The sequence below is a fragment of the Manis pentadactyla genome, chromosome 1 (assembly GCF_030020395.1).
Source record: "Manis pentadactyla isolate mManPen7 chromosome 1, mManPen7.hap1, whole genome shotgun sequence".
NCBI lineage: Eukaryota > Metazoa > Chordata > Mammalia > Pholidota > Manidae > Manis > Manis pentadactyla.
Window position 1 is genome coordinate 28,444,923 of NC_080019.1, and position 27,578 is coordinate 28,472,500.

General features: G+C 33.6%; 1 protein-coding gene across 8 annotated transcripts in view; it reads left to right on the plus strand.

Annotated features, from left to right (window-relative positions):
- The window catches only part of GRIA2 (glutamate ionotropic receptor AMPA type subunit 2), a 135,964-nt gene that overhangs the window by 102,221 nt on the left and 6,165 nt on the right, over positions 1 to 27,578 (plus strand). For all 8 annotated transcript variants that reach the window (XR_008995778.1, XM_036887833.2, XM_036887829.2 and 5 more), the window contains exons 7-12: positions 3,625 to 3,792; positions 4,107 to 4,211; positions 4,883 to 4,993; positions 6,505 to 6,711; positions 7,209 to 7,579; positions 12,050 to 12,248. Coding sequence is in view for 7 of the 8 variants with exons in the window: in XM_036887833.2 (XP_036743728.1) it covers positions 3,625 to 3,792; positions 4,107 to 4,211; positions 4,883 to 4,993; positions 6,505 to 6,711; positions 7,209 to 7,579; positions 12,050 to 12,248 (1,161 nt within the window). In the remaining variant the exon portion in view is untranslated. The remainder of the gene's footprint in view (positions 1 to 3,624; positions 3,793 to 4,106; positions 4,212 to 4,882; positions 4,994 to 6,504; positions 6,712 to 7,208; positions 7,580 to 12,049; positions 12,249 to 27,578) is intronic.

The window sequence follows — 27,578 nt, forward strand, 5'->3', positions numbered from 1 at the left end:
CCAGAATTGTGTTTCTATGATTGTGACTTTTAATTTAAAATGATCATGGGCTTGAAACTTGATTAGATTTGAACATTTGAAAAAAGTTGCAAGACTTTTTCTTCCTAGTGTGCTCATGTTCTGAATCATAATTATAACATGCTGCCTGGACCTCAATGCTTTTAGTTAATTCAACCTAATCTTATTTTTTAATGTAGTTCACCAACATTTATAGACCTCTAAAACATTTAGCTGATGGTTTAAAGAGTTCTCATAGTAATGTGAGCAAGTTGACTCAATGAAGATTTTGGCTTTTAAGTCTTAACATGACATTTTAATACAAATTGTAATACTTGTTTTAAACATCTAATACATAGGTTCTGTTTCCTATTCCTTGACCTTGACTTTATTATAAAAATTACATTACAATGAACTAATTTCTATATAAGGAAACACATTAATCAGTCTTTATTTAGTTTTTCTAGTAGAATAGAAACAAACATATCAGATTTTTCTAAATTAGATAAATCGTGATAGGACTTTATTTCCCCAACAAATCTTTCCTTAAATAGAATATATTTAAAACAATGCCTTTGATATAATAACAGTTTTTTCGGATGGTACATGGATACTATAGAATATTTGGAAAAGAAATATAATCATGTATATTTCTTCCCTATTATCATAACCATTTTATTTTTCTTTCTTTTTTGTATTGAAAGGATATAACTTTTTTATTACTCTAATTTTTTCATTGAAAAAAATTTTTAATTTAGTTGTAATAGTAATGTTTTCCACTTATTTTATCATTAGCCTTAGTCCTATTGTTTTACATAATTTTTAGTATCACTTCTTAATGGCTGCATAATACTCCTCAGGACAAAAAGCATAATTCCTTCACTATCAAATTTAGATTGTTTCTAATTTTTGCATATTACAAAAAAATACTGAAATTTGTATCTTTTTATGAAAATTATCTGTTTTTGAGGCTATTTTTCTGGGATAAGTCCCCAGAAATTAAATTTCAATCAAGGAATCTAAGTTGCCTAAATGGATCCTTAGCATACTATATTTTGTTAATTTCTTAAATGTGCAGTTTGAAGGAAAAATTTGCAGATTATGGAGCAATGGTAATAGGCTTTATTTAGAATCTGGCTAGTTGAGATATTGCAGGAAAGTCAAGTGCAACCTTCTAGGAGATCATCTAGATACATAAAAACTCATATTTAAGGCCCGCAATGACATTTCTTAACTGAAGAAATTGCAGTAAGAAAACTTAAGGTAAATATGAATATCTTATTATAGTTAACAGCACTCAGTCATAGTATACACAGCCTTAAAATCATTTTCTCTTTTTCTTTTCTCTTCCTACTGATTTTCTATCAAATTTAACTAATTCATGTAAACAAATGAAAGTGATTCAACTAAACTAATCCACACAGAGATAAAATGGATAATAACCTCACACTACCATTTTAGCATAAAAAAATGGGGCTTAAAAGATTTCTGGATGCATGGAAGGAATAATTCATACCACATCAACTACTTTCTCATTTGCCTTATTGTAATACCTCTCATATTAAACAAATAAGCAAGATGACATCTATCTACTATTGGAATAATTCATACACTTTAGCAGGTGTATTGCAATTGTCTGTTTATCTACCTCTTCACTGGACTGGGAGAGAATGTGAGTCCCATAAAGTCAGGGTCCATATCAAGATCTCTGATATTCTTTTCCTCCTTGTTTCCTCCCTTCCTTCTTATGATCTTCAGTGTGTCCAGCCCTGCCCTGGGCTCTGAGAATTCAGTGATGACAGAAAAGTTGTCTACTTCTCAAGAATAAATGTATTAGTGGGTAGGAGAGATGAAGTAGTCCAAAGAATACTTGATGAATTCACCCAGATACCGGCAGAGACTACGAAGAAAATTAACAGGGTCATGTGGAGGAGAATGGCTGGGAATGCACTGAGGAAGTAATGTTTGAGCACATGATGCATTTTAAATCCATGGACTGAATAGGATCACTTAGATAAGCAAGGAGGGTTAAAAGGGAATAGCAATCCCTCTTGACAAATTTTCCTGTGAAGGATACAGAAGAGGGTGGGAATTGGAAGGAGATCTGGACCTAAGAAGCAGTTATTCTCTTTATCTACCTATCTATCTATCTATCTATCTATCTATCTATCTATCTATCTATCTATCTATCTATCTATCATCTATCTATCATCATCTATCATCATCTATCTCTTATTTTCAGCAGCAGTTGAATTTCTGTAGAGATGATCCAGTAGGAGAGAAAAAGACTGATTATAAGGATATTAAGGGTAGAAATGCAGGGAAAAAATGAAGATTAGAGGGACTGGATCTTGGAGTGGCTGTACTGAGTTAGGAGTATGGCCACCTCATAACGTTGTCAACTCAGGAGAGAAACAGAGAATATGGATCTTTGTAGTTTTATGGTTGAAAGATAAAGAGATTCTGTCTGACGGCTTTTGTTTCATTGATGACTTGTAAGACAAGGTAATCAGCAGAAATTCAGAGAAAGAGAAGTATGTGGAAATGTGGCTATTAGAGAACATAAATGAGTATATAAATTAATCATTTTTGAGAGTGAAAGGAGTAAGTTACTAGAGAAGAAGGAGAATTTTTTGGAAATACTGAGTGCCCATTTTGGATCCTTGGTCCAGAATTTTACAGTGTTACAAAAATCATGAAGTCTGAATCATGCAACTGTTATTTGTTACATGTAAATTATAACATGTTACCTGTTACAGAATAATACAGTATGATACTGCATTTTCCCCCTAGCTTCACTGTGTTTATTACTTGTAGATTGAAAAATACTTTATAATTCTTTCCACAACCTTCCTTAAAGCTCTTATGGTAAATTGTGACTTATCATTAACAGCAGCAGTTGTTTTAAACATATAAACATGCATGTAATAGCACTTATCCAGCCACTCAGCATGCTTAGTACACATGTAGTTTTGTTTTTCTGCTTGCCCCCCAGCTCTTTTAATAATCCTGCTGTCCCATTGGGGTCTGAATGCCATGAGTTTGGAACCAGTGTTATCATGGTCTATTGAAGAAGCATGAAGGGGCATAGAAATTGTGAAGTTTGGTGGTTCTTGATGACTGTACCCACCTAGGGGAACTAGATAACATGTAAACACTCCAAAGACCACTGCATTTATGCGAGCATCAGTAGAGTTGAATTAGAGACTGAGGATACTGAACCTAATTGGTATTCTTTCCATATTGTCAAATGAATTCCTCATTAGACAGTGGAGGAATAATTGTTAATTTGGTAATTTCCTGTATCACCGGATCAGGCCATAAAGTGAGGTTTTAATGAAAAACTGGTTAGGAAAAAAAAAAACATCAACACAATCATTACACAAGGTCTCATCTGAAACAGCTGAGATGTTGACATAATAGAAAATGCTTAGAGTCAAGAGCACATTCTACAGTCCCAGTATTCCACACTACTTCCCTTAGATTTTTAGGTTTCTAGGTGCAGAAATTGTGTCTACGTTCTTGGACTCTGCTATGCATTGTATGGTGGGGCAGCAGCGTCTTGATTGCCGGTGTGGAGAGATTCTCGGAACTGGCTCCCAATGAAACGGGTGTGATGCTTTTCAGTATACTTCGGCTCTGACCTACGACGCCGTGCAAGTGATGACTGAAGCTTTCCGAAATCTACGGAAGCAGAGAATTGAAATCTCGCGAAGGGGGAATGCAGGAGACTGCCTGGCAAACCCGGCAGTCCCCTGGGGACAAGGCGTAGAAATAGAAAGAGCCCTCAAACAGGTCAGTCACTCAAAATGATTCTTAATGTGACCTAAATAATGATCACTCCTTTTTTCTGCTGAATAAGACATCCTTGTTTTATTCCTTAATAAAAACATACTATGTTTATGTTTGTTAATGCTTAATAAAAGTATATTAAGCGTTTGTGCTTAATATGAAGGGACTATTAATTCCTAACTGCCCAAAGGTTGGTGGAAGGGTGAAAAGAAACCTCAGGAATGTAGTTTTCTTGACTTGAGCCCAGTAAGAGTAATTGGTTCAGTTTGCATTTCTGAAGTATATTTGTAACTGCTCCTTTCGCATTTCCTTACTAGGTTCAGGTGGAAGGTCTCTCAGGAAATATAAAGTTTGACCAGAATGGAAAAAGAATAAATTATACAATTAACATCATGGAGCTCAAAACTAATGGGCCCCGAAAGGTAAATCATTAGTGATTTAAATGCATTTCTCTCTGTGTGAGGAGATGAGTTAGCTAACCCATAACCTCACCTTCCAAAGAGTCCTGGAAATGTATATTCACATAGGTATTTTAACAATTTCCAGACACCTATATATTTTTGAATATTTTTTTCTAAATCAAATTTATTCATTTCTGGTGAGTAACTTTGAAATATAATCTTAAAATAACTGTACACACAAGTCAGTTTATGGTTCAGGAGATGAAAGATAGTTGGTGCAAATATACATGTAACTGTTCAATTTTACATCTTTCTTTTAACTGTAATGACTAAAATACCATTATTTGGATTTATTTTTATTTCTATATGATCACTTACAAGCCAGTTATACTTGGAGAATATGAAGAGTGGACATGAAGCGACAAACCATTTTTATTAATTTTTTTTCTTGCTCTTATAGTCCTTTTCTATTCTTACTAGATTCACATATATAAAAGACACATCTCTGTTTAGAAAAAGCCTACTTAAAAGTGGTATAATTTTGGATTCTGATTCACACATATAAAAGACATATCTCTGTTTAGAAGAAGCCTAGTTAATGTTGGATTCAGACATGGGTTTGAAAATGATTAGATGCTAAGGGGATAGGAAGGTCATTTATCCATGTGCCTACCTTGTGGAAACTTTTTCAGATTGGATACTGGAGTGAAGTGGACAAAATGGTTGTTACTCTTACTGAGCTACCTTCTGGAAATGACACCTCGGGGCTTGAGAATAAGACTGTTGTCGTCACCACAATTTTGGTAATTAACTACATATGCCTATGTTTTACTTCACTTTTTCTTATGAAAACTAACTGTCAACTGGAATTACTGTTTGTATTTTAGGACAATAACTAATACAGTGATGATTTTGCAGTGTTTTAGTTATTTATTGCATATTTATTATGTCAAAAGAAATCCACAAGTATTAACCAAAGCATTCAAAATATTCCCTATCCATTTCAAGATTGAAATTTAGCTTGACTGGTAATTCAGGGCCTGGTGCTTACATAGGTGAGCCACTGGAGTGTTCTTGAAGAGTATTCCTCATGTTTCCTCTGGTACTTCACCTTTCCATTCCCATACAATTCTGAGTATGTTCTGTCCTTGCATTTGTTACATGGTTTTAAAACGTTGTCAACTTCTCTTAATTCATAATGAAAAATGAACTCCTTAAAGACCAGATATCTCCTTTTTTTTTTTTTTTTTCACCTCAAATCTCAACAGGATATTGACACACAGCTAGTGCTAAGTCAGTGTGTCTTGAATGAATGGGAGAAACTGAACTGGATCTTGATATCTAGGCTTTGGATAGATGGAAGGGAGCTGAAGATCATCATGAAAGCTGTTGGTGAAATGGAGTGAAGGAAATGGGGCTCACCAATACTACATCATTTTCTAACACAAAACATTTTTTTGTTTTTGTTTTTCTAAGCAGTGATGTAGTAAATTTGTGGGATTCATTGTCCTAACAATACTGAGAAAAACATATAGATAGGTTAATGAGGGATTTGGATAAAAACATTGGTCAACACTGGAAATATCTTAGGTATAAGCTAGGCATTTGATGGTTTTTTACTTAATCATTCTATTGAAAGAAACTGTCTCTCTGAGCCCCCAAGTATCCTTGGTGCTACTTGCCAATGGATTGGACTGTGTTGAGTCATTTTTTTGTGCTTCCTTTTCCTTATAAAACTACTCTCTAGCTCTCCTTGTAGCAGCATCTAGGATATTACATCTCATAGATGAAGTGAGACCTGAAGTCTGAGAAGGTAGAATCAGTACATTACCATGGCAATGATTCTCTCAGTCTGCACATCACCAGCCATGGACCTGATTTCTGCATGAACCTTGCCCTTGAAACAGGGTTTTGGGTGAATGCTGGTTCTTGGGGTTGGCATAGCCTTAATTAACCTAGAGTAAGATCCAGAGCAACATTACTCCTCTCTAAGCCTAAGGACTTGCAGACATAACAAGAGGACATGCCAACAGTTTGTGCTTTTAAATCTCCTGTTTACTTTGATATATCTACATACAAGCCACATTAATGAAATATACTAGACATTTTGAGGACCTTTTTTCTGGAACACTATGCTTAAATTTTTCTTCTAATGTTGTCTACCATCTATACTGTACAATGTCTCTGGCTAATAGGTAATAATTAAAACATAATATTTGATTCACTAGGTAACAATTAAATCAGAAGATGTGATTCAGTAGAGTAAATAATGAACACAACTGTTTTTATCAACTTAAGTACTATCTTTCCATAGGAATCTCCATATGTTATGATGAAGAAAAATCATGAAATGCTTGAAGGCAATGAGCGCTACGAGGGCTACTGTGTTGACTTGGCTGCAGAAATCGCCAAACATTGTGGGTTCAAGTACAAGTTGACCATTGTTGGGGATGGCAAGTATGGGGCCAGGGATGCAGACACGAAAATTTGGAATGGGATGGTTGGAGAACTTGTATATGGGGTAAGTACAGCCCTTCTCGTAGATGAAGCCATTCAGTTTGAACTATTGTTGACAGAATGTCTCCCCTCCCTGCATAGTATATGTCTGAGATCGTTGGTTTCCCACATTATACTCTAGGAATACTGTCTTATTTCCTTGTGAACATTTGAAGATTAAGGATGAAAGAAGTAAACATGTATATTAAGTGAGATAGGCGTTTCATCTGTCTTGAAGCATATCGGTCCTATACATTGTTCGAAGACTGCCACAGCATAGATGCAGTGGAGGGATGTAATTATGATAATCAAGTCAGATGGATGTACTATGTGTTAATAAAAAGGAGGGATATTTGGGGAACAAATTGCTTTTTTGTTTATTCTTTACTGATACTCTACCAGGGAAATAATTACTGCCACCTTCCTGATTTCCTTTTCTTCCCTTTTGATTCAGTGATGTAACCATGATTCTTTTTTGACCATGACTCTGGGTACTATTACTTTCCTTTGTTTCCCTTACAGAAAGCTGATATTGCAATTGCTCCATTAACTATAACCCTTGTGAGGGAAGAGGTGATTGACTTCTCAAAGCCCTTTATGAGCCTCGGGATATCTATCATGATCAAGAAGCCTCAGAAGTCCAAACCAGGAGTGTTTTCATTTCTTGATCCTTTAGCCTATGAGATCTGGATGTGCATTGTTTTTGCCTACATTGGGGTCAGTGTAGTTTTATTCCTGGTCAGCAGATTTAGCCCCTACGAGTGGCACACTGAGGAGTTTGAAGATGGAAGAGAAACACAAAGTAGTGAATCAACTAATGAATTTGGGATTTTTAATAGTCTCTGGTTTTCCTTGGGTGCCTTTATGCAGCAAGGATGCGATATTTCGCCAAGGTTGGTTACTCACCTGCTTCAACTTTGTGCATTTTAGGTCTCATGTGGCTATTCATGGTGTTTATGAATTCACTCTAAAGAAGTAACCAGCTGCCGACTAACTGTCCAAGCAGTTTACAACTCTTCAGGACAGACTCTTACCATCGGCGTAAGCCTGTGAATTATTTGAGCAATGTTCTCTGAATGTTGATCATATATTTCCTTGGTGAAATTATACACACCATGGAGAGGCTATAAAATGCATAAGGTTCCTATCATTTCATGCCTCTTGGAGGGGTACCGTGTTTTTGCTGCATGTTCTCATTTTACAGTCATCTGTGAGTTGACCCACAGACCTGTATATGGGAAAATGGGCAACATTAGTTATCAACTACAAAAGCCACGCTTTGCTTACAAAACTTCATTGGCACACATCCATCTCTTTTATTTTCCCATTATTAGCTCATGGAAATAGGGGAGAGATATTACAAAGTTATTTTAAAGGTTAGGTGGCTGGATTAAAAAGAATGTATGACATTTCCATAATTGGGTAATAATAGTGGCTAATTCTTACAAAAACTTATGCCATATTGAATAGTAATACATGATGAAATAGGTTCATACACCCCAAGTCTCAGTATTACATATTAATTTCTGCACTAGAATGCCTAAATTTAATGAATGTATCACAAAACACATATTGCCTTTGTTCATGTTACATACATGAATAAGAATGATAGCCATGTCTGGCCTTTAAGAGGCATAAATCATACTTTTTCTAGGGTGATTGCTTTTACATTTAAAGCCTAATAGACTGGCACATTTTATTTGGGATTGATTACTTTCCTTTGATTCCGTGGGATTTCTTAATAACTAGAAGGGGGTAACATTTCTAATACTATTTCAATATATTAATTTTTAGGACTTTTGGATAATAAGTGGTTAATTTCAAAAAACTATGTAAGAAATTCAAAAATTTATATTTTTTGAAATATTTTGTGTACTCCATCCAGTGGGATAAAGGAAATATCATGTATACAAGAAATTATCAATTGCTTACTTCTTTGATAGTATGACACATTTTTGTGACTTACATGGATCTAAAAAAATCTTAATTCCTTCAGATTTCCAGTAACATCTTTATGGAACTGCATTGAATTAAAAATGGGCCAATGGTACTTGCATGGCATATATATAAATTTACTTATTCATTTATTTTAATATGCAGTATACATAATATATATTATAGATAATAATTTTATATATAATGAGATATATGATTATGATAACCTGACAAAATACATGACTCATAGTTTTATCTTTAAATTTAGTTTATCTGATTTAAATTAAAGACATAAAGAGAATTTTCTAATAATGAGGGCAGAAAATCCTGACCAAATTGGGATTTCAGAGAACATTCTGGTCCATAAATAATAATAATAATAATGAAATGATTCATCTTTGGTAAGAAGCTATTGAAGTATAGTGTTACCCTCGTCCTGAGATGTAAGGCAATTATCCTAGGGTGCCATAAACTTGTTCTGCCTTTTGAATAAATAGGGAAAAGTGTATGATTGTTCATTATGAACTGGGATATGTTGACCTTGTTTCTCATAGATGGATCCTCAGGGGTTTTTGCCCTACTTCTCAGGCATCTTCGATCTGAAGGTAGTTGCTTTAGTGTTCAGTGCTTGTCAAGGAGCAGAAAATATACTTACACATGGGGCTAGAGCACAGAACACATTTAAGAACGTGTTATCCTGGGGTTCACCATGACATCTAGACAACTTGTAATTTTCAGCAATCCTAAAATATGACTTTTTGTCTGTGCTTTTGATTTCATTCATGAGTTATGACTCACTATAATTGTACATGTAAACATTTTTATTTACTGGTAAGATAAATAGATTTTAGATCACAAATTTTTTTCCTTGTTGACAGTCAATGTTTTGCCATAGAACGTATGTGAGCCAAATTCACTTTTAAGTGCACATCCATTTTACTCTATACTGTATGTACACTTAAAAATTGAACATACTACATACTATTGGCAAATCTAATGATTTTGTTAAATGATTCAAACTATCTTTTTTAAGAATTCAAGTTGGTTATTCCAGTTTAGAACAGAGCAGCTTAGTGTCTAAAAATAATAATAATAAGGTATGAAATACACAATTACTTTAGTGATGCTCTAAATATTTTTAAAGATATTTTCATCTATTTCTAAGTAAACTTAAGATTTGGAATTAAATTATTAATGCTAATAAGACACATTGAAGTTTTAATCTAGAATGATTTATTGAACTGAACTGGTCATTTGCCCAACATTAAATTTAGAATATGTTAGCAATATATTGTTATTGTCGTCTCAAGACCAGAACCACAGAAACTGTGAGAGCAAAATGCTACAGAGTTTACTTTTATCTTCCTGCTTGCCTGTTTTGCCCCAATATCTTAGAGGAAACAAATGAATTTTAAAAATACCATTATCAAAAAATTTTTTAATAGAGATTAAAAAGACATGGTAGAACATTCTCGCTTACTTACTTCTTTAGTGATATTTTGTTATTGAGAGCCATTTTTGTCAGTCACCATAAAATGCAAAATTGTATTTGCCCCTCTGCATAGAATGTCTCAGGAACTCTTTCAGAAGCATTAACTGAACCTTTGAAGATGCTTGCAAGTAAATAATAAATTGCTCAAAAATTTTGTTTCAAATGATGTACCAGTTCAATAATTTTTTTGTCATATCTTCTAAATTAAAATGAATTAGCATATTTGATCTCATTAAATCTGATTTAAGCACTGGGATAGAGAACAACTTATGTCTTTAACTTGTGTTTATTTTAGGAGGGACAGAATGACTTATAAATGTGATTCTCAAAATATATTGCAAATTAATATGCAATGCATATTGTCAAAAGTAATTACCATGTAATTAGTTTTGTCTGAAGGGATCTGAGGTGTCAGGTACTGAATTTGCACTCTGAGAAATGGTACATGTCACATAATTATACCTTCCCTTGTTGTGGAATAATTAGGGGGCAGTTTGAGAGTGGTTGTGTCTGCATAAGGGATTCCCCCAATTTAAAATGTGTTAATATGCTTTTCAGAATATAAAGGAGAATGTTCAACTTTTCCCATCCTACCATATTTATTTAATCCTTTGCATCTCTTAGAGACTGATGAAAGGTTTTAATTATACTATTTTTGTTTTTCATTGCTTACTCTCTCCTTTATTTTAGCAACAGAGGTTTATCTAAAACATCTAAAATTCTTTACTTTTAAATTAGCTTTCCCCTTTTTCTTGAATGCTTGAGTAGTTGATCCTACAAATATAGCCCAATAATTTAATATAATATCTGAGTTTCATCAAAAGGTGTATTTCTTACTGTTAATTGTCAGGAAATTTAGGATATAAATTACCAAATTTGTTTGATTTAATTTTTTTAGAAATGTTACCTCTTCACTATACCATGTCTAATTGTTAGACATAGAAGAGTTATTAATGAAAAAGAAAAAGTTATGTGGGTTTGTTAATTACTCTAATATCTTTATATGTAGAATCCTCTCCAGTAGTTCAAAATAATATGGTATATATCTATTTCTGTTTCTATTTTTAATCTACCTAGGGTTTAAAGTAAATTATTAGGAATCTACTAAGCTTTTGAAAACTATTTTACATAAGAGTTTATGGTCACAGAAATACTATTTGATTAATTTAAAGCTAGGAATTAATATCTTGGCAAGCTTTCAAATGTCTAATTTGTTTTCTTCGAGTTTTCTTTTTTTCTTAAGCAGGAGGCACAAAGAAACAGGGTTATAGCAGTCCATGCTCTGAAGCATCATATTTTTATTCATGAGCAGTTATATTTTGTGTCATGCCTTTGTTTGTAGTATTATTTTTTTCATCTTCTATTTGTACTGCATTTAAAAACCTATGTTTTGAACACAAAAAAATACTAACAAAATTTTGGACCTCTTTTTGTGGATTTTGGAAGTTCACTGGCTGAATTAAAGGGAGGGGTTCTTCAGTATTTAAAGCTACATCTATGGTACATATTCTTTTATTTTTAAAATTTGGGTTTGTTTGTCAACATTCTTCTGAATTTATGGGTGATCTTACATTCTCTTGTTTACGATTACTATGCCATGAGTGGATAAAGTACTATGAGCATTTAATGGATTATTTGCACATTTCTTGAAATTGCTTCATTATGAGATTTCATGCCATAAGATATGGGCACTGTAACTATGAAAGAATCTCAGGAATCTGCTAGTTTTGGCCTCTGGGTATCTGATCAAATGTATCTAATCTGTACTTCTTACCCAGAATGTTTAACTGTTTCCAGTTTCATTAACCAGCAGATATATTGAAGAATAGAAAGCTAAATATTCCCATATAAGTCAATATTTGCATAATGCTGCTAACTTGTTTTCTTATTAGGTCATTCATTTCACTTTACAAATCCATTTCATACTTGTTATTAGATCCCTCTCTGGGCGCATTGTTGGAGGTGTGTGGTGGTTCTTTACCCTGATCATAATCTCCTCCTACACGGCTAACTTAGCTGCCTTCCTGACTGTAGAGAGGATGGTGTCTCCCATCGAAAGTGCTGAGGATCTTTCTAAGCAAACAGAAATTGCTTATGGAACATTAGACTCTGGCTCCACTAAAGAGTTTTTCAGGGTAAGAGACTCTGCTTTGTAACTTCTGATTTTGTTCTTAAAATTTAACCTATTTAAACTTGTTTACCTTGTTCTTTCTATGCAAAGCTGCTATGTGAAATTAACCTCCATCTCTGCCTCTATTTCGGTTCTTGACCATGTCTCTGTCTCCCACCCTTTCCTGTCCCTATCTTAGCTCTGTCTCTATTTTCTGATTTCTAATTCCTTAGGAGAAAAATACAATATTGCAACAAAATATTGGTTTTATAAAAATTGTTCTTTGGGGACGAAACTGAAGCAAAGCATAGTTAAGTTTAGATTTCTATTTTATAAATAAAAGGGTGTTGTTCTTTGTTTTATTTTAAATAAGCATGGCTTCCATCTGTCTTACAGAGTTTACAATGTAAAACTCATTTCAAAACAGTTGCTAATTCTATGTCAGGAAACAGTATGTTCATATGTGAAAATTATGAATTTTCTGTCATACCATTCAAGAAAAGGCTAGCAAAGGCCTTCAACTTCCTAACTTTTAAATTGGTAGTGTAATTTTAATATGTCTATTAAATATGTTTTAATTTTTTTAAATGTCTGGCCATATGTCTGTTTATAGGATAAGCCTAATAGCCTGATGTTGGTAGAATTTTCTTTTATTATACTATTCTTTCTATATAAGAACTCATTCCATTAAAATGTTTAAAGATAGCTAAAAAACTTAGGTCTTAAACCAGTATGTATGACATGTGGTAATCTCTGAGAATCCACAAATACCTTTGAACGTACCTGAGTTTGTTTGAGTGAGCATCTAGGCCGGTTTCCTCCAGAGATGGGATTAGGGCTTCAATGTCCAGTTGAAGCGGTAGATTATAATTTGAAGACTGTTGCATACCACACTGCCTCTGGTCTCTTTTCCAAGTAAGTTTAGTTAGACTGAAACATGATGGGAGAAAAAGTGATGAGGACAGACCACAGCTGTTAACGGATGGCCTTTAAGTACCTCTGAGTCCAGACCTTTCTTTCCCTAAAGAAGGAGCAGCTGTGTGCAACACTACACGCACTGAGACCTAGCCCAAGTCGATTCATCAGTACTTCCTTTAGAAGACATGTTGAGAGGAGCTGAGAAGTCCTGCCTGGATTTCTACGTCATCATCATTCTCTAACACAACATAAGCAAACATGGAAGGTGACCAATTCAGAGTGTGGGAACAGCTGAAAAAAATCCAGAGGCCTTTCTCTGAAAGGAAAAACTGCATGGAAAGAACCCTAAAGGAGTAAAAGACCTCAGCACACTTAATAGCTGCCAGAATTTGGTCAAATCCTCAAATTTATCAGTTTCAATTTAATAATGCATAGCATACAAACAAAAATCAAGGCCCTGAAGCAATGTGAGATTCAAAAATAATATACCACCCTATGTATTTTGTTTGTACCAGTAAAGAGAAGCAAATGTAACAGCACACATCATCAAAGTGAATAGGAGCTTGCCATGTTATTCTTGTGTTGAAATATCTGACTTGGTTATGATCTGGGAAATCATGTTCACAAGTTTGCTTCTTAAAGTTGGATTAAATTAAAAGGTGCTATTAAATCATGAGTAATTTTGCTACCTGTATATATGTTTGATAATTGGATACCATGATAATAATAGGACAACCTTATTTTTGCTTCTGACTCCCAAAAATATTCTCTAGGATGCTGTGGTTTTCCAACTATATCCATCATATCTCATACCTTTCCACATAGGGCTTATTGCACTAGTATGTGGAGACTGAATAACAGATTCCCTTTTGAAAAAAAGGATTTCTCTTTAGAGTGTTATTGAAAACACATTGAATTAGATGAAGCTAATTCATTGACATTATAAAAGCAAAATATAATTGATTTTCACTAACATTTTCATCCCTTTAATTCCATTAGGGTGGACTACAGTCTATCAGCTGTAGCTGCTTAAATTTCGAAGCTTCTGGTGGCAAGTGTTGTGAGGGAAATTCTCCTTGCTTCCATTCCTGAAATTAACATTCGCCACACATGTAGGGCCATCCCCTCTCTCCACTGTCCTTTGGCTCTAGCACATTTGCGGCTCCTGTACGGTGGACTCAGGACAGAGTGAAAGCTGGCAGATAATTGATTACCAGTCGTGGTGCCCAGTCTGCCATGAAAGGGGTATAGACGGAGTGGGCTGAAGCCAGGCTGCAGGCACGCATTGTACTCTTTGTTTTCTGGCCATGTGTTTTGCTTACTTTTAGACCCAGGACAGCTAATTACATGTGGAAGAAAAAAGCATTTACCATTTTTACCATTTGCTCATATTTTAAAGATCCAATAGTGATCTTACATTTCCTAATATGGCTTAATTTGGCTTTATTGATAGATTTTCCTTCTTATGCTATTTATGACTAGGAGTTTTATTATTTACATTATTTAAGATTTTCTATTATCACAAAGTTTATCAATCTAAATTTCTCGTTTACCACAGCTTTGAATTTAGTCATTGGAAAAATTAATTTGAGAAGTTAGATCATTATCTAAATTGTAAAGATATATAACTAGCTAACAAAAGATAAATAACTTGTTTAAGACCATTAGAGATTAAATGGCCAGTATTAAAACAGAATTCAGAATTCTGAACTCCTAGTCTTTTGTCTCAATATTAACTAATGTTTCTCAAAAGTCTTTGTTTGGATGAAAGCAGTTTATATCAAATTACAAGATTAATATTTCATGTAGTTTATTAGGATCTATCTACTTTGTCCTAAGATGATATCAGTTACTCAATTTAAGTTTTAAGTATTTTCCAATTTCATGTAATTTAATAATAAACTGTTTTATATTAATATTACTAAGTGAAGTCACTGAGTGCATAGTAGTTTTAGAATTCCGTTTTAAGCTGTAAATTTTGTAACTTAAAATCAGTATGTTCCTTCAGTGATAATCAGTTAAACAAACATGAATGAAATGTTTACTTTGTTCTCCTGGAGAGAGACAGTACATGGAGAACAAGTTTGCAAACAACAAGAGATGTGATAAAAAAAGATCCTGTGCCTTAATGTTACAGGGTTTTCTGCTTATGGGACCCACGTACGTCCTGGTACAGAGTGACTGATGAAGTCTGACTCATTTTGGAGCTGCTGATCATCCCTAATTATAGTGCCACTGTAGCATACCTATAATTAAGAAAGAATTAGGCTTTCAATTATAAACCACTATTTTTAGACTTTCACATTTTGATAATTTCTTCTCTCAATAAAAGAGGACAGAGCTTGAATTAGATGAGTCTGAGTAGAAAATGATTATATAGGGCCTATATGCACAATGTTCCTACAGAAACTCAAGTTTTGGGGATAGGAAATGGCTTTATAAATGAACCTATCATTCGCCCATCAATCCGTGAAACACAATTATTAACTTGCAGAAAGGAAGTTCTTCATGCCTCTCCTAAGTCTCCCACATTGCTAGCTGCTTATTTCCTCTGGTTCTTTCCTTGGAAGGATGAGGGGCAGAGTGTATCTTCTGAGTATGTGTTCTGCTTCAATTAGGAAGGAAGAGATTCTAAAACATTGTCAAGATTAAGGTATTCCCCTGTTTATTTAATTAATTAGTCTAGTCTCAAAAGAAAAATTTAGTGTGATAATAATCCATGAAAAACTATACTGTTGTTATCCAGGATCGTACTTTCCACAGAGATCACAAATATTAGAAATATTAGGTAAATATAAATAGATACATACATATAAATGATAAATAAAAGATAAGTACAAAAGATAACTATTAATGAAGATGCTCTTTACCTGAGAAAGGATGACTTTGAAATTTTCCTTTCATATACACATATATATGTGTATATGTGTGTGTGTGATATTACTATATAATAATCACAATTACCAGAGAATTATAATAATTAGATTTTCCTTAAAGACAGCAACTTTTTCTTCAGCTTTCTGTGGTATAAGATACACCTATTTATATTTCCATGTAAAAACACTGAAACAAATAAAGAGGTTTGAACCATTATAACAGCTCCCCTATAGAACTACATTAAATGCTTTTTCATTAAAATTACATTTTTTCCACTTACTGCTAGTGTTTAGCAACAATATAGCATGATTTCTTTACTGATATTTTATAGAACAGATTTTATTAATTTGCAGTGGTTCTCAATATGTATTTCATTATTTTTCTTATAGCTAATGATATCTGTACCACACTTTTTTATGCAGGTAGAAAAATGTATATATGCTTCTAGCTTTGTGTATATGAGTACATATGTATATATACTTCTAGTTTTCTATATATGAATATATAAATACATATATACATATATATCTTCCAAACATTTTAGAGATCAGATAGGCATAGCCATATGTATTGTATATAAGTAAGAAAGTTACTAATATCAAAATATACCCTTTATAGACCTGTCACTGATTCTTAACTATTTAAATAGTTCGTAAAATACTAAGTTCTAAATAAATGTTGAGTGTGAATAAATTAGCAATAAATAGCACTATATGTGTATATTGTCACTCTGGCATGGTTAGTCACATTATTACAGATTTTTCTTCCTTAGTTTTGGGGGGAACTTGATTATTTCATAACAATCTGCAGAGCCGGCAGCTCTGCATGCCCACGCCTTCTCTAGGTGACTCAGGACCAGCTGAAACAGTTGAAATCATTTCCTTGCTGGTTGGCAGTTATTCTTTCTCAGACATTCTGATTTTTCTCACCAGTGCACAGAACATCTGATGACAGTGTTGAATTCTTAAAGACTTTAAGAATACACTTAGCCTAAGCTGCCTAAGGATAGCCTGTGTTTTATTTACTTCCGTTAAATGTAGCCAGCTGAACAGTGTAGGGAAAGGTCAAAATTTTAGAATACCTTGGTAAGGTTTCCTTTAAAAATTAATATTCAGTTTAAAGATCTTGTAGCTCATTCATTAGTTCCCAAATTCATAGAAATATAAACAAATGCAAAAGAATCTGTATGCACTTGTGTTTTCTGTGATTAAAGTGCCATGGAGTGAATAAAAAGGGGTTGTCTACTTGCGGAATTATGATTATTCTGCAAAGTGGTAGCTCCTCCCAGGATCAATATGTTACTTTGGTCATTCTCCTCTTTACATAGCAATGCTTAGCAAATGTCAGAGTCCTTTTCCTCCGATCACTGCATTTAGAGACCACCCTTGTGATACAGAGGGGAAACTGAGAGCTCACATGATCCACTGTATGGATAATTTGGCTATAATCAGATTATAGGAAGCTTTCTATTGTTGACCATATTGAAGAGAAAATGTTCCCTTTCACACTATCATAAGATCATGGCAATTATTCTAGTAGAAAGTTCAAACAGTAGAGACAATTTGAAATTAGTCTTTCATCTCAAAACTCTTCTAAAATTTCTACTTAGATGCCTCAGAGATGAATATCAGTATAAACCTGTGCAAGTACATTAAATGACTTAGTACTCAAGTCACTTTATTTTTATGTTTAAGCAAAAGAATCACTGTGTGTGTCTCTACTGGATGTTTTGCACTAGTTTCCATGGTAATTACACATTTCCCAAATTCTGTACAGAAGAGAAATAGAATTGTTTTATCATCTAAATATACTAGAATCAAAATCTGAATTAAATATAAATATTGTTGATAAAATTTTGAGAATTCTTTAACTAGACCTTCGTTATTTGAAGGAAAACTTGATACTGAAGTAATTTACAGTTCACATTTCCAACATAAAATTTTGCCAAAGGTGATATTGAGCAGTTATCAAAAACAAGATGTTAGTAAAGGTGGCTTCTTATTTTCATAGAAAAGTAAGATTTTATAAATAAAGTGGTAATTGGAAAAATCAAGCAGTACCAAATGTTGTCAGAGTTTCAAACTATAATATTTCGGATTGCATTTAAAAAAACAAAGAGCTAATGGAGTAATGCCAGCAAAGTGGTGGAATAGGAAACCTCAGACCCTCTCCTCTCACAGAGAGATTAACTCAGCAATGCACTGACCAGCTATCTTTGTGAGAAATCAAGAATCCAGTCACTAGGCTCCTGCAAACCAAGCAAGTGTAAAACCAGTCATGTCAAACCTTGGAGAAAAATTGATGGCACTCATGCACCACAGTTCTTCCCCTAGTACAGCATACTGAAATTGGCAGTAAACACCAAAGCTTGGGTTTTCCCTGGGGAAAGAGAAGATGGAACTGTATGGCCGTCTTCTAACTTTTCAGAGGAACTAGTTTTCTATCTTGCCTGGATCTAATCACTGAAAACAAAGGCAGCAGGTTGGAAACCACTGAGAACAAAAGAGAAGGTTTGGACTTGCACACGCTCACTTACCACAGACAGTTCCCTCCAGCTCAGTGCAGAAAATGTGGGAGAAGAAAAACCTTCAATCCCCAGGAGGGAAGAAGTCAGAGTGGGTTGAATGCTTTGGCTTTTGGGGGGTCTTCCCCAGGGGCTGGTTTCTGTCTCACCAGTCTCAGAGCACTGATGGGACCTTGCCTATGCTAGATGCCTGCTGTCTCCTGAGAACAAGAGAGAGCTAAATAACCTACGGCTGCTCTACAGAACCTGTGGAACAGCAGAAAGAGGCCAGTGCAGCTTGGCAGCCAGTCCCTTGGGAAAAGAGAGGCATCAAGCATTCATCCAATATTCCAGCCTTTTGGTGGGCCACCTGAGGACCCCATATCTGTCTTGTCTGACTTGGAGTGTCAATGGGGCCCAGCAAGCTCTACTAGCCTGGAGGCCTCTGAATGCAGAAGAGCTGAAGGGTTCGTGCTAGCTCCAGAGAGCCTGCAGCATTACTGACAGACACCAAAGGGTTGAGGAGTTCCTCATAAAAATATACTGACAAACTTCTTCAACTGGGAATTTTCACACACAAGTACACAGAAAACACATCCATAGAAAAGGTTTGAGAGGCCTTCAGAATATTTAACTGGGCTGATTGGTGAAGGTCTTTCCCTATACAAAGACTGGGAGAGGTGGCTATTTTTAAAAGTCCATGGATCCCAACACAAAGTTACAAGGCACATGAAAAACAGAAATATGATCCAATCCAGGGAAAAGTTGATTTTCAGGAAGTGACTCTTAAAAAATGGAGGTATGTAAATTACCTGAGAAAGAATTCCAAATAACTGTCGCAAAGATGTTCAAAGAGCTCAGGTAAATGATGTATATCTGAGAAAACAGAGTATCAACAGAAATAAAAATAACAAAAAGAGCCAAATAAATTTTGGAAATAAATAATACAATGACTGAATTGAAAAAGTCACTAGAGAAATTCAACTTCAAAATCAAGCAGAAGAAAAAATCAGCAAACTTCAGTCATTTGAAATTATCCAAATAGAGAAAAAAAAATTAAAAAAGAATAAAAAAGAAGAGAGAAGAGGTTAAGACCATCAAAATGATCACTATATATGTTATGGGAGTCCCAGAAGGAAAAGAGAGAGAAAAAGGGGCAGAAAGGTTATTTAAAGAAATTATAGCCAAAAGCTTCTGAAATCTGGTGGGGGGTGGGGAAGAAGTACATCAAGATTCAGGAAAAATGAAGAATTCTAAATAGCAGGAACCCAAAGAAGTGTACACTGAGAAATATTATAATCAAATTGTCAAATGTCAAAGACAAAGAATTTTGAAAACAGCAAGAAAAATATGGCTTGTCACATATGTCTAAGCACCACCCACATGACTAGTGTATTTATCAGCAGACGCCTTGTAGGCCAGAATGGGATGACAAATTTAAAGAGCTGAACGAAAAAAACTGGTAACCAAGAACAACATATCTGGCAAAAATATTCTTCAAAAATGAAGAAGAAATGTTCAAAGGAGTCCTTCAAGTTGAAATGAAAGGATGCTAGACACAACACCAAAGCATGTGAAAGCTCATTGGTAAAGATGAAGATGTAGATAAATACAGAATACTGTAATATTATAATGCAAAAGTTTCTTAATTCTGGTATAAAGTCTAAAATATAAAATATAAAAAATAACTATAAAATATGTTAGTGGATACACAGTATAAAGAAATTAATTTGTGGCATCAATAATATAGTGTGGGGGGAACAAAAGTACTTTTTGTATGCAATTGAAAAGTTATAAGCTTAAAGTAGATTTTTATAAGATGTTTTATAGAAGTTACACAAAAGACAATGAGAAAGTAATCAAAGTGTGTCTACAAAAAAACCCACAAAAAACAAAAACAATGAAATACAAAGGAAGACAGCAAGAGAAGAAAAAAGAAACGAAAAACCTACAGTATGACAGAAAACAATTAAAATGGTAATAGTAAGTGCTTCCCTATTCAGTAACTTTAAAAGCAAATGGATTAAAATCCCTAATCAAAAGACATAGAGTGGCTGAATTAATATATATAAAACCAAGATCCAACTATATGTTAGCTGTAAGAGACTTACTTTAGATTTTAGAACAAACATAGCCTGGAAGTGAAGTGATGGAAAAGATACTCCACACAAATGGTAACTAAAAGAGAGCTGGGTTGCTTATACTTATATCAGACAAAATAGATGTTAAGTCTGAAAGTGTAATGAGACAAAAAATATATATATGCATTTTATAATGATAAAAAGGTTAATTCTCCAGGGATATATAACAACTGTTAAGTATATATGCACCCGACATCAGAGTTCCCAAATACATAGCACAAACATTGGTAGAACATAAGGGTATAAGAGCAACACAATAATAGGAGATTTCAATGCCTCACTTAAAATAATGGACATAAATACCAAAGAGAAGATCAATAAAGAAACAGGATTGGAACAATACACTATAGACCAAATGAACTTAGCAAACATATGTATATAGAACATTAGATCCAAAGAGGCAAAACACATTCTTCTCAAGTGCACCTTGAACAATCCCCAAGATTGACTGATCACTTGTTAGGTCACAAAAATAAGTCTTAATAAATTTAAGATTATAATCTCTGACCACAGTGGAATGAAATTAGATAGAGGAATTCAACTATAGAGAAAAACTGGAAATGTCACTAATATGTGGAAATTCAGACACTCTTGAGCAACCAATGGTTCAAAGAGAAAATTTAAAAGGAAATAAAAATATATGGTGAGAAAAAAGAGTGGAAACACAACATACCAAGATTTATGGTCTGCAGCAAAAGAGGATGTTTTATAATAATAAATGCCTACACTAAAAGAGAAAAATATCAAACAACCTAACTTTACACCTCAAGGAACTAGAAAAAAAAAAAGAACATACTAAGCCCATGTTAAATTGAAGGATGGTAATAAAGATTTAGAGCAGAAATAAATGAAATAGAGACTAGAAAAACAGTAGGAAAAAAAAGGAAAAAAAGAATACAGTTTTTGGGAAAGATCAACAATATTAACACACCTTTAGCAAGAAATGAAAGAGGAGAAATTGCAATTAATGCCACAAATATAAGGATTATAGAGAGACTAAAACGAATAAGTACTTGACAAAAAAATGGATGAATTCCTAAAAATATACAATCTGCTAAGATTGAATCATGAAGAAACAGAGAATCTGAACAAATCTACAACTAGTAAAGAGGATGAATCATTAATCAAATACCTCCCAATAAAGAAAAGCCCATGACTGGATGGCTTCACTGGAGAGTTCTACCAAACATGTAAGGAAGAATTAATGACATCCTTCTCAAATTCTTCCAAAGAACAGAAGTGGAGTTGACACTTCCAAACTCATTTTACAAGACCAGCATTACCCTGATACCAAGCCAGCCTACACTACAAGAAAAGAAAACCATAAGACAATATATCTAATAAATACAGATGCAAAATCTTTAGCAAAATACATGCAAACTAAATTCAACACCACATTAAAGGATTATATGTCATGATCAAGGTGGATTTTCTCTGAGATGCAAAAATGTTTCAACCTATTGAAATTAATCAATGTGATTGACATGTTTACAATTTTAAAAAATAGACTACATTTAGCTAGAGAATCTACTCTCCCTTAGTAGAGTAACGCACCTCTGTATTACTGCATTCCTGTCTGTTTCACTCACTTTCCTTCTCGGCTCTCAAGGTATTTGAAATTACATCTCTTGTTATCTAGACTCTATATTATTCCATTTTAAACCTTCAAATTTGTTAACACTTGCAATAATTGCATCATTTAAGTATCTTGCCCTAAAGTTATTGTTTAAAACCTGGGAGATTTTAAAATTAATTGTGGTAAGCCTCATGTTTTCCATTCTGTGAATATGCAGTTGATTGAAGCTACATGCCACATTTTGCACACATCCCTGTTAAATTTCACCTTGCTTTTGGATTATTTGCTTAAGTTCATAAATTAAAATATTGACTCTGTCATCTATTATTAAAATATCTGTAACTTTGGAACTTTGTCATTTATGTCTTCTTTCAAATTGACTAAAATATTGAGCATAATGGGACAATATATGGACTCAGTGGTATCATAAAACTTTCCCTTCAGCTCAGTATTTGCATGTGATCATATGTATCCATATCTTATTCCTGGTTTTTCTCAGGGTTAACAAACTCTGCTAACTTGGACAAGTTATTTAATCTTTCTGAGTTTTTCTTGCACTGGAAATATGAGTTACTTTTAAAGGCAATTCTAGTGCTAATCTTTTGAATAGCTGTTAAAAATCCTTTCAGTTACATTTTTTCATAAATTCCATTTCAATTTTTTAAAAAGCTGAGAAATTGCTAGAAGTGCAGTGTAATGTGATTATTATTGTTATTGGAGAATTGTTTTTATTTAAAATGAGAGATAAACCATATAGAAATATCCTCAAGGAAACAAACCAACCACACTACATAAAATATTTTATTAACTGGATTCCTTTATTAGTAGCTAATTATTGCATTTTAATTTAAAAAGAGAAAGACGTACTGTGAGATTTCACATAAAATGTTCATAATAACCTCATATTTCTGATTTTAATTATTCAAAAAATATTTTCCACTGACTTGATTCATGGATTCATGGAACTGATAATTGAATATAAATTTTTCTTTCATCTTAAATCCAAAGATTTACATCAAATTTTAATAGAGCTAAGTGAGCAATGTCCAAGAAAATATTTTTCTTGATTTTATTTCCTATTAATTTTTTAACATGAAGTGGTGTAGTTTTTGATTGTGTAAACGAAAATAAAAAAAACCTCACATTTTTTAACTTAATGACAGTAAGTAAGAAGTGTTAAGTTGATGGAATTATACTGTCTGAAAATCTTTATTGTATCACACAACTTCATAATTTGTCCTTTTTCATTTGTTTGCACTATGGAAGTCCAATTCTGCATCATGAACAATAATGAACTTTTTAAACCTAAAGAAAATCTTAAAAGTAAATAGTCTTTTACTTTGTTCCATATGATGGAATTAACTTTTATTACTGATAAACTTTTAAACTGATGTAAAAAGACTCAGGAGAGGTCTAGGGATTTTGTCATACATAATGACTATGTAGAAATACTGAGCACTTTTTATAGGTTTTGTAGGTTTTCTTTTATTTGTGTGCTGCTGTTGTTGACAAATGGAGTTAAAAAGTTAATATCAAAACTATAAAAGAACCAAGTTTCAACGCACTTTTGTGTTTTCATTGTTACATTGTTTTTATGTATGTTTTGCAGCATGTTCTCAGCTCATAATCTTAAAAATGAGTTTGTGTATTGGAATATAAATACAATGGTTTCTTGATATTTATCTATGGGCTACCTTTCATTAATGTTAGAAATTAAAAGCCTTATATTAGTGTTAATAATTAAAGCTTCCAAAATGAGGATGAGATGGAATTATCTTCAGGTATTTTAGTCTCTTATAAGTAACCAAAATCAAATACTTTTCAAGTAGGTTGAAGAGATAAATAGTGCTCTAATTCACAGTTTTCATTAGTGGAATTGGCTTTTATTAGGAGAATCCCATTAAAACAAACTATGTCCAGGGTCTGAGAACAGCATGGAAGTGAAGTCGATTTGACTCCTCTATTTGCCAATATAATTCTATTCTTAGCTTCAGGTTTTTATTCTGCCAGGGTCAGAGGAATAGGGATCCCTTTTTCTGTAAAGCTAATATCTCCATCTGGGCCTTTGACAATATCTCTTTCCAATTTTCAAAGACATTGCTCTACAGTTTACACCCTAACAATGTTTTTAGTCTTTCTGTCTCCACAGGCTCTGTCTCCCTAGCCTTCAACCTGTGTTCAGATGTGTGTAATTTTGAAAAGCCCTTGTGACATTGCTCTCTTTTATCTTTAATTTCTGTCTTCCTTTCCTTTAACTGATAAATTTGTTTTTTGGAGACTCTTTTTTTCATTCTGGCCGCTTTCTCCCTTCTTTCAAATCAGATCTCCCTCAGAACTCTGTGAAAATTGCCTTCTTAAAAAGGTCTCTTAGTACCCTACTGGCCAAATTTAAATGTTTTTTATGTTTTCATACTTTATAAAAACTGCAGTGTTTAAAACTGTTGTACAAGTTCTTCAGAAACTCTTTCCCTTAGTTCAGAAATCCCAGTGCTTTCTCATAGTTTTTAATTTATTCTAGAAATTATTTTTTATTTTATTTGTAAGTATATTCTAAGAAATGAGTGGTTAAGTGGCTGGGCGTGGTGAGGACTAGTGCTGTCCAGTCTATGAGTCTATTAATTTATAAATCTGGATTGTCATCTAATCTAATCTGGCAACAAAAATACCTATACTTCATCACACAGGTGCTTGGATGGGAAGCCTCAGGGAACTTCACTTTTCCTTTGGAATTCTTTTCTCCTGGTTACTTTTTTGATTGCTGTGGTTTGGGAGAAGAACAGGATTTCTAGGCATCAACTATTTACTTTTTTTAGTCCAGATTAACAATTTTTCTTACATTGCAATAGAAATTAAAGACAGATTCTTTGAACTGTCTCACAGTAAAACTGTATAATCAGATTGATCCTATTCTTTTGAAGGCAGCTAGAAAGTTTGAATCAGTAAATTTCTTGTCGTAAGGACAGTTTTCAATGTAACAGTATTATACTGTTCATGAATTACCCTACCTGTGCACCTTTGGTCAAATCTTTTCAAACAAATGGTATGTTCAGATTTTAGATAATTTACAGGTTTTATGAATGCACAATTTCATCATAAAGTCCTGCTCAGTTAAAAAAATATGCTGTAATACACAGACCTGATAATAAAAAGTGACTTATTTATCTTAATAGAACTTTTTGTCTAGATTAATGTATCAGAACTTGTATATCTTCCAAATGATTCAAAACCACAAATTGAGTAGGTCAGTCAAAACACTATAGGTATATACACTATTTTTTCTGGATTGCATTTTAAAATCCTTTACTTCTTAGAAATAATCTTCATTGACACTTTGAGAAATATCCCTAAGCTAACTGGAAAGCTTTTATGAAAGAAGAAGGATATTTTTCTTCACTTAATGAATATTATCTTTGTCATGACTCAAGTGATTTAAATGTCCTCTCAAAAATTCAGTCTTTGAAAGAGAAGTCACCCTGAGTTTTATTGTATTTTTCCTTTTACTTCATTGTTAAGTTTTAGATTTTCTTTGAAGGACACTCATGTTTATGAAGCATTTTATGTAATTTATTAATGCCCCCAAATTGATATTTCAAAGTTGGAATAATTGACATGTTTACTAGGTGATTAGATAAACTAATTGTGTACTTTCATTCTGAACTCTTCTTGATCAGCCTATGATTTTGTTGCAAAACATATTGATGTCACCTGTTTTTGTGGGAATTCATGTTTCAGTATCTTGAAACTAATGAGATATTGCATGGTGCATAATCAAACTCAAATATTGTAACAGTGTTCAATTTAGTAGAGAATATGAGGGCAGAATGTAGGAGAAAAAAATAACTACACTAGGCAAAGATGTATACAAACAAAAATTATCTTCTTCCTAACCAAGTGCCAGGATATCAATTAGCATACATTACTTATGAACCTTTTACATGCAAGATAGTGTGCTAGACACTATGAGGGTCATGAAGATAAAATTTCCCTACCTGGGGTCCTGGTGGTCCTTTCCTGCCATAGATGTGCTTTCACAATGCAGAGGAAGGCTGATCACTGATTCACTAGGTAATGATGCTTCAAATTTGTTATCTCAAGAAGGGGCATTGTTTAGAAATAGAAATAGGTTTAAAAGTGGTTTAGATAACTGACTAGATGATAGAAATATTATAAATAAGTAAGGAATGTCTATAAATTTAGGGTGAAAGGCATCTGGGTCATCTCACAGCATAGGCCTTGGGCTGACATGGTCTGTGGGCTCTCTTCACACAGCAGCCGTGTTCAGATCGAGACAAAGAAGAAATGCAGCCAACACATGGGCACCTCTCCCTGTTATGTATTATAAACTTCAGTGATACAAGCCTACTCAATACTTTATTTACACTGGACTTTGGATTTTCACCAAAATGAAGTGCTTTTATAAATGTGTCAATCTGCCCTAATTCCTAGGTCAGCATTCTGAAAAATTGAGATTTACATGATGTCTTCTTAGAATGAATTGTTTTATCCTTGCTTTTCTCTAAGATAAGGTTATATTTTTAAAATTCTTAAGAGGAAAAAATAAGCAATAGGCCCCCAAACCTCATGAATCTTAAAAGTAAGTTTTTGATTTCAAGTTTCTGTTTTAAACCTATATTAGAATATTAAAAAGGCTTATTCAGAGTCAGCTGAGAAAATTGCAAATGGAAAAATAAGCACATGTTTGAATGCTATGACTTTCCAACTCTCTGCTCAGCTTTCTTCTTTACTATGGATAAAGTATTAAGTGACTCTTTTCATCTCTCTTTGCTTTTCAGTCAATTAACTTTTTTATTTTCAGTCTTCAAATATTTTTATCAGAAGGCCATGCATTGCCTTCATTTATTGTATTTCAAACATTGTGCATTTACTTTTGTGAAAACACTGCCTGCATTTTCTAGTACAAAAAACCCTAAAAATTGTTTCAGGAATGTAGAGAAATACCCAACGTAAATGGCAAAAAGTTCACCATAATTACTGCTGCACTGCAGTTATTTCTGCAGTTCCCATGTTTCTTAACTGTCTTGTCTGGTAACACACAATATAAAGAGAAATTATGAAAAACAGACATTTACATATACCTCTGCAGTCTTACTGAGAATATCCTGTTGGCATTGGATAACCAATCATAGGCGCAGCTGCAGTAGCAGGATATGCATATGCCTGTTGGTTCATACCATTGTGCATATTTGGAACATTAGTTCCATATTGCTGAGTGCTATCATAGCCATTCTGGTAAGTCCCTGTTGGGTTACCAGTCCTAAAACTGGTCTGTATACCAGCAGACACAAAACTACTTCCAAAACTCCCATTGGTGTAATTTGC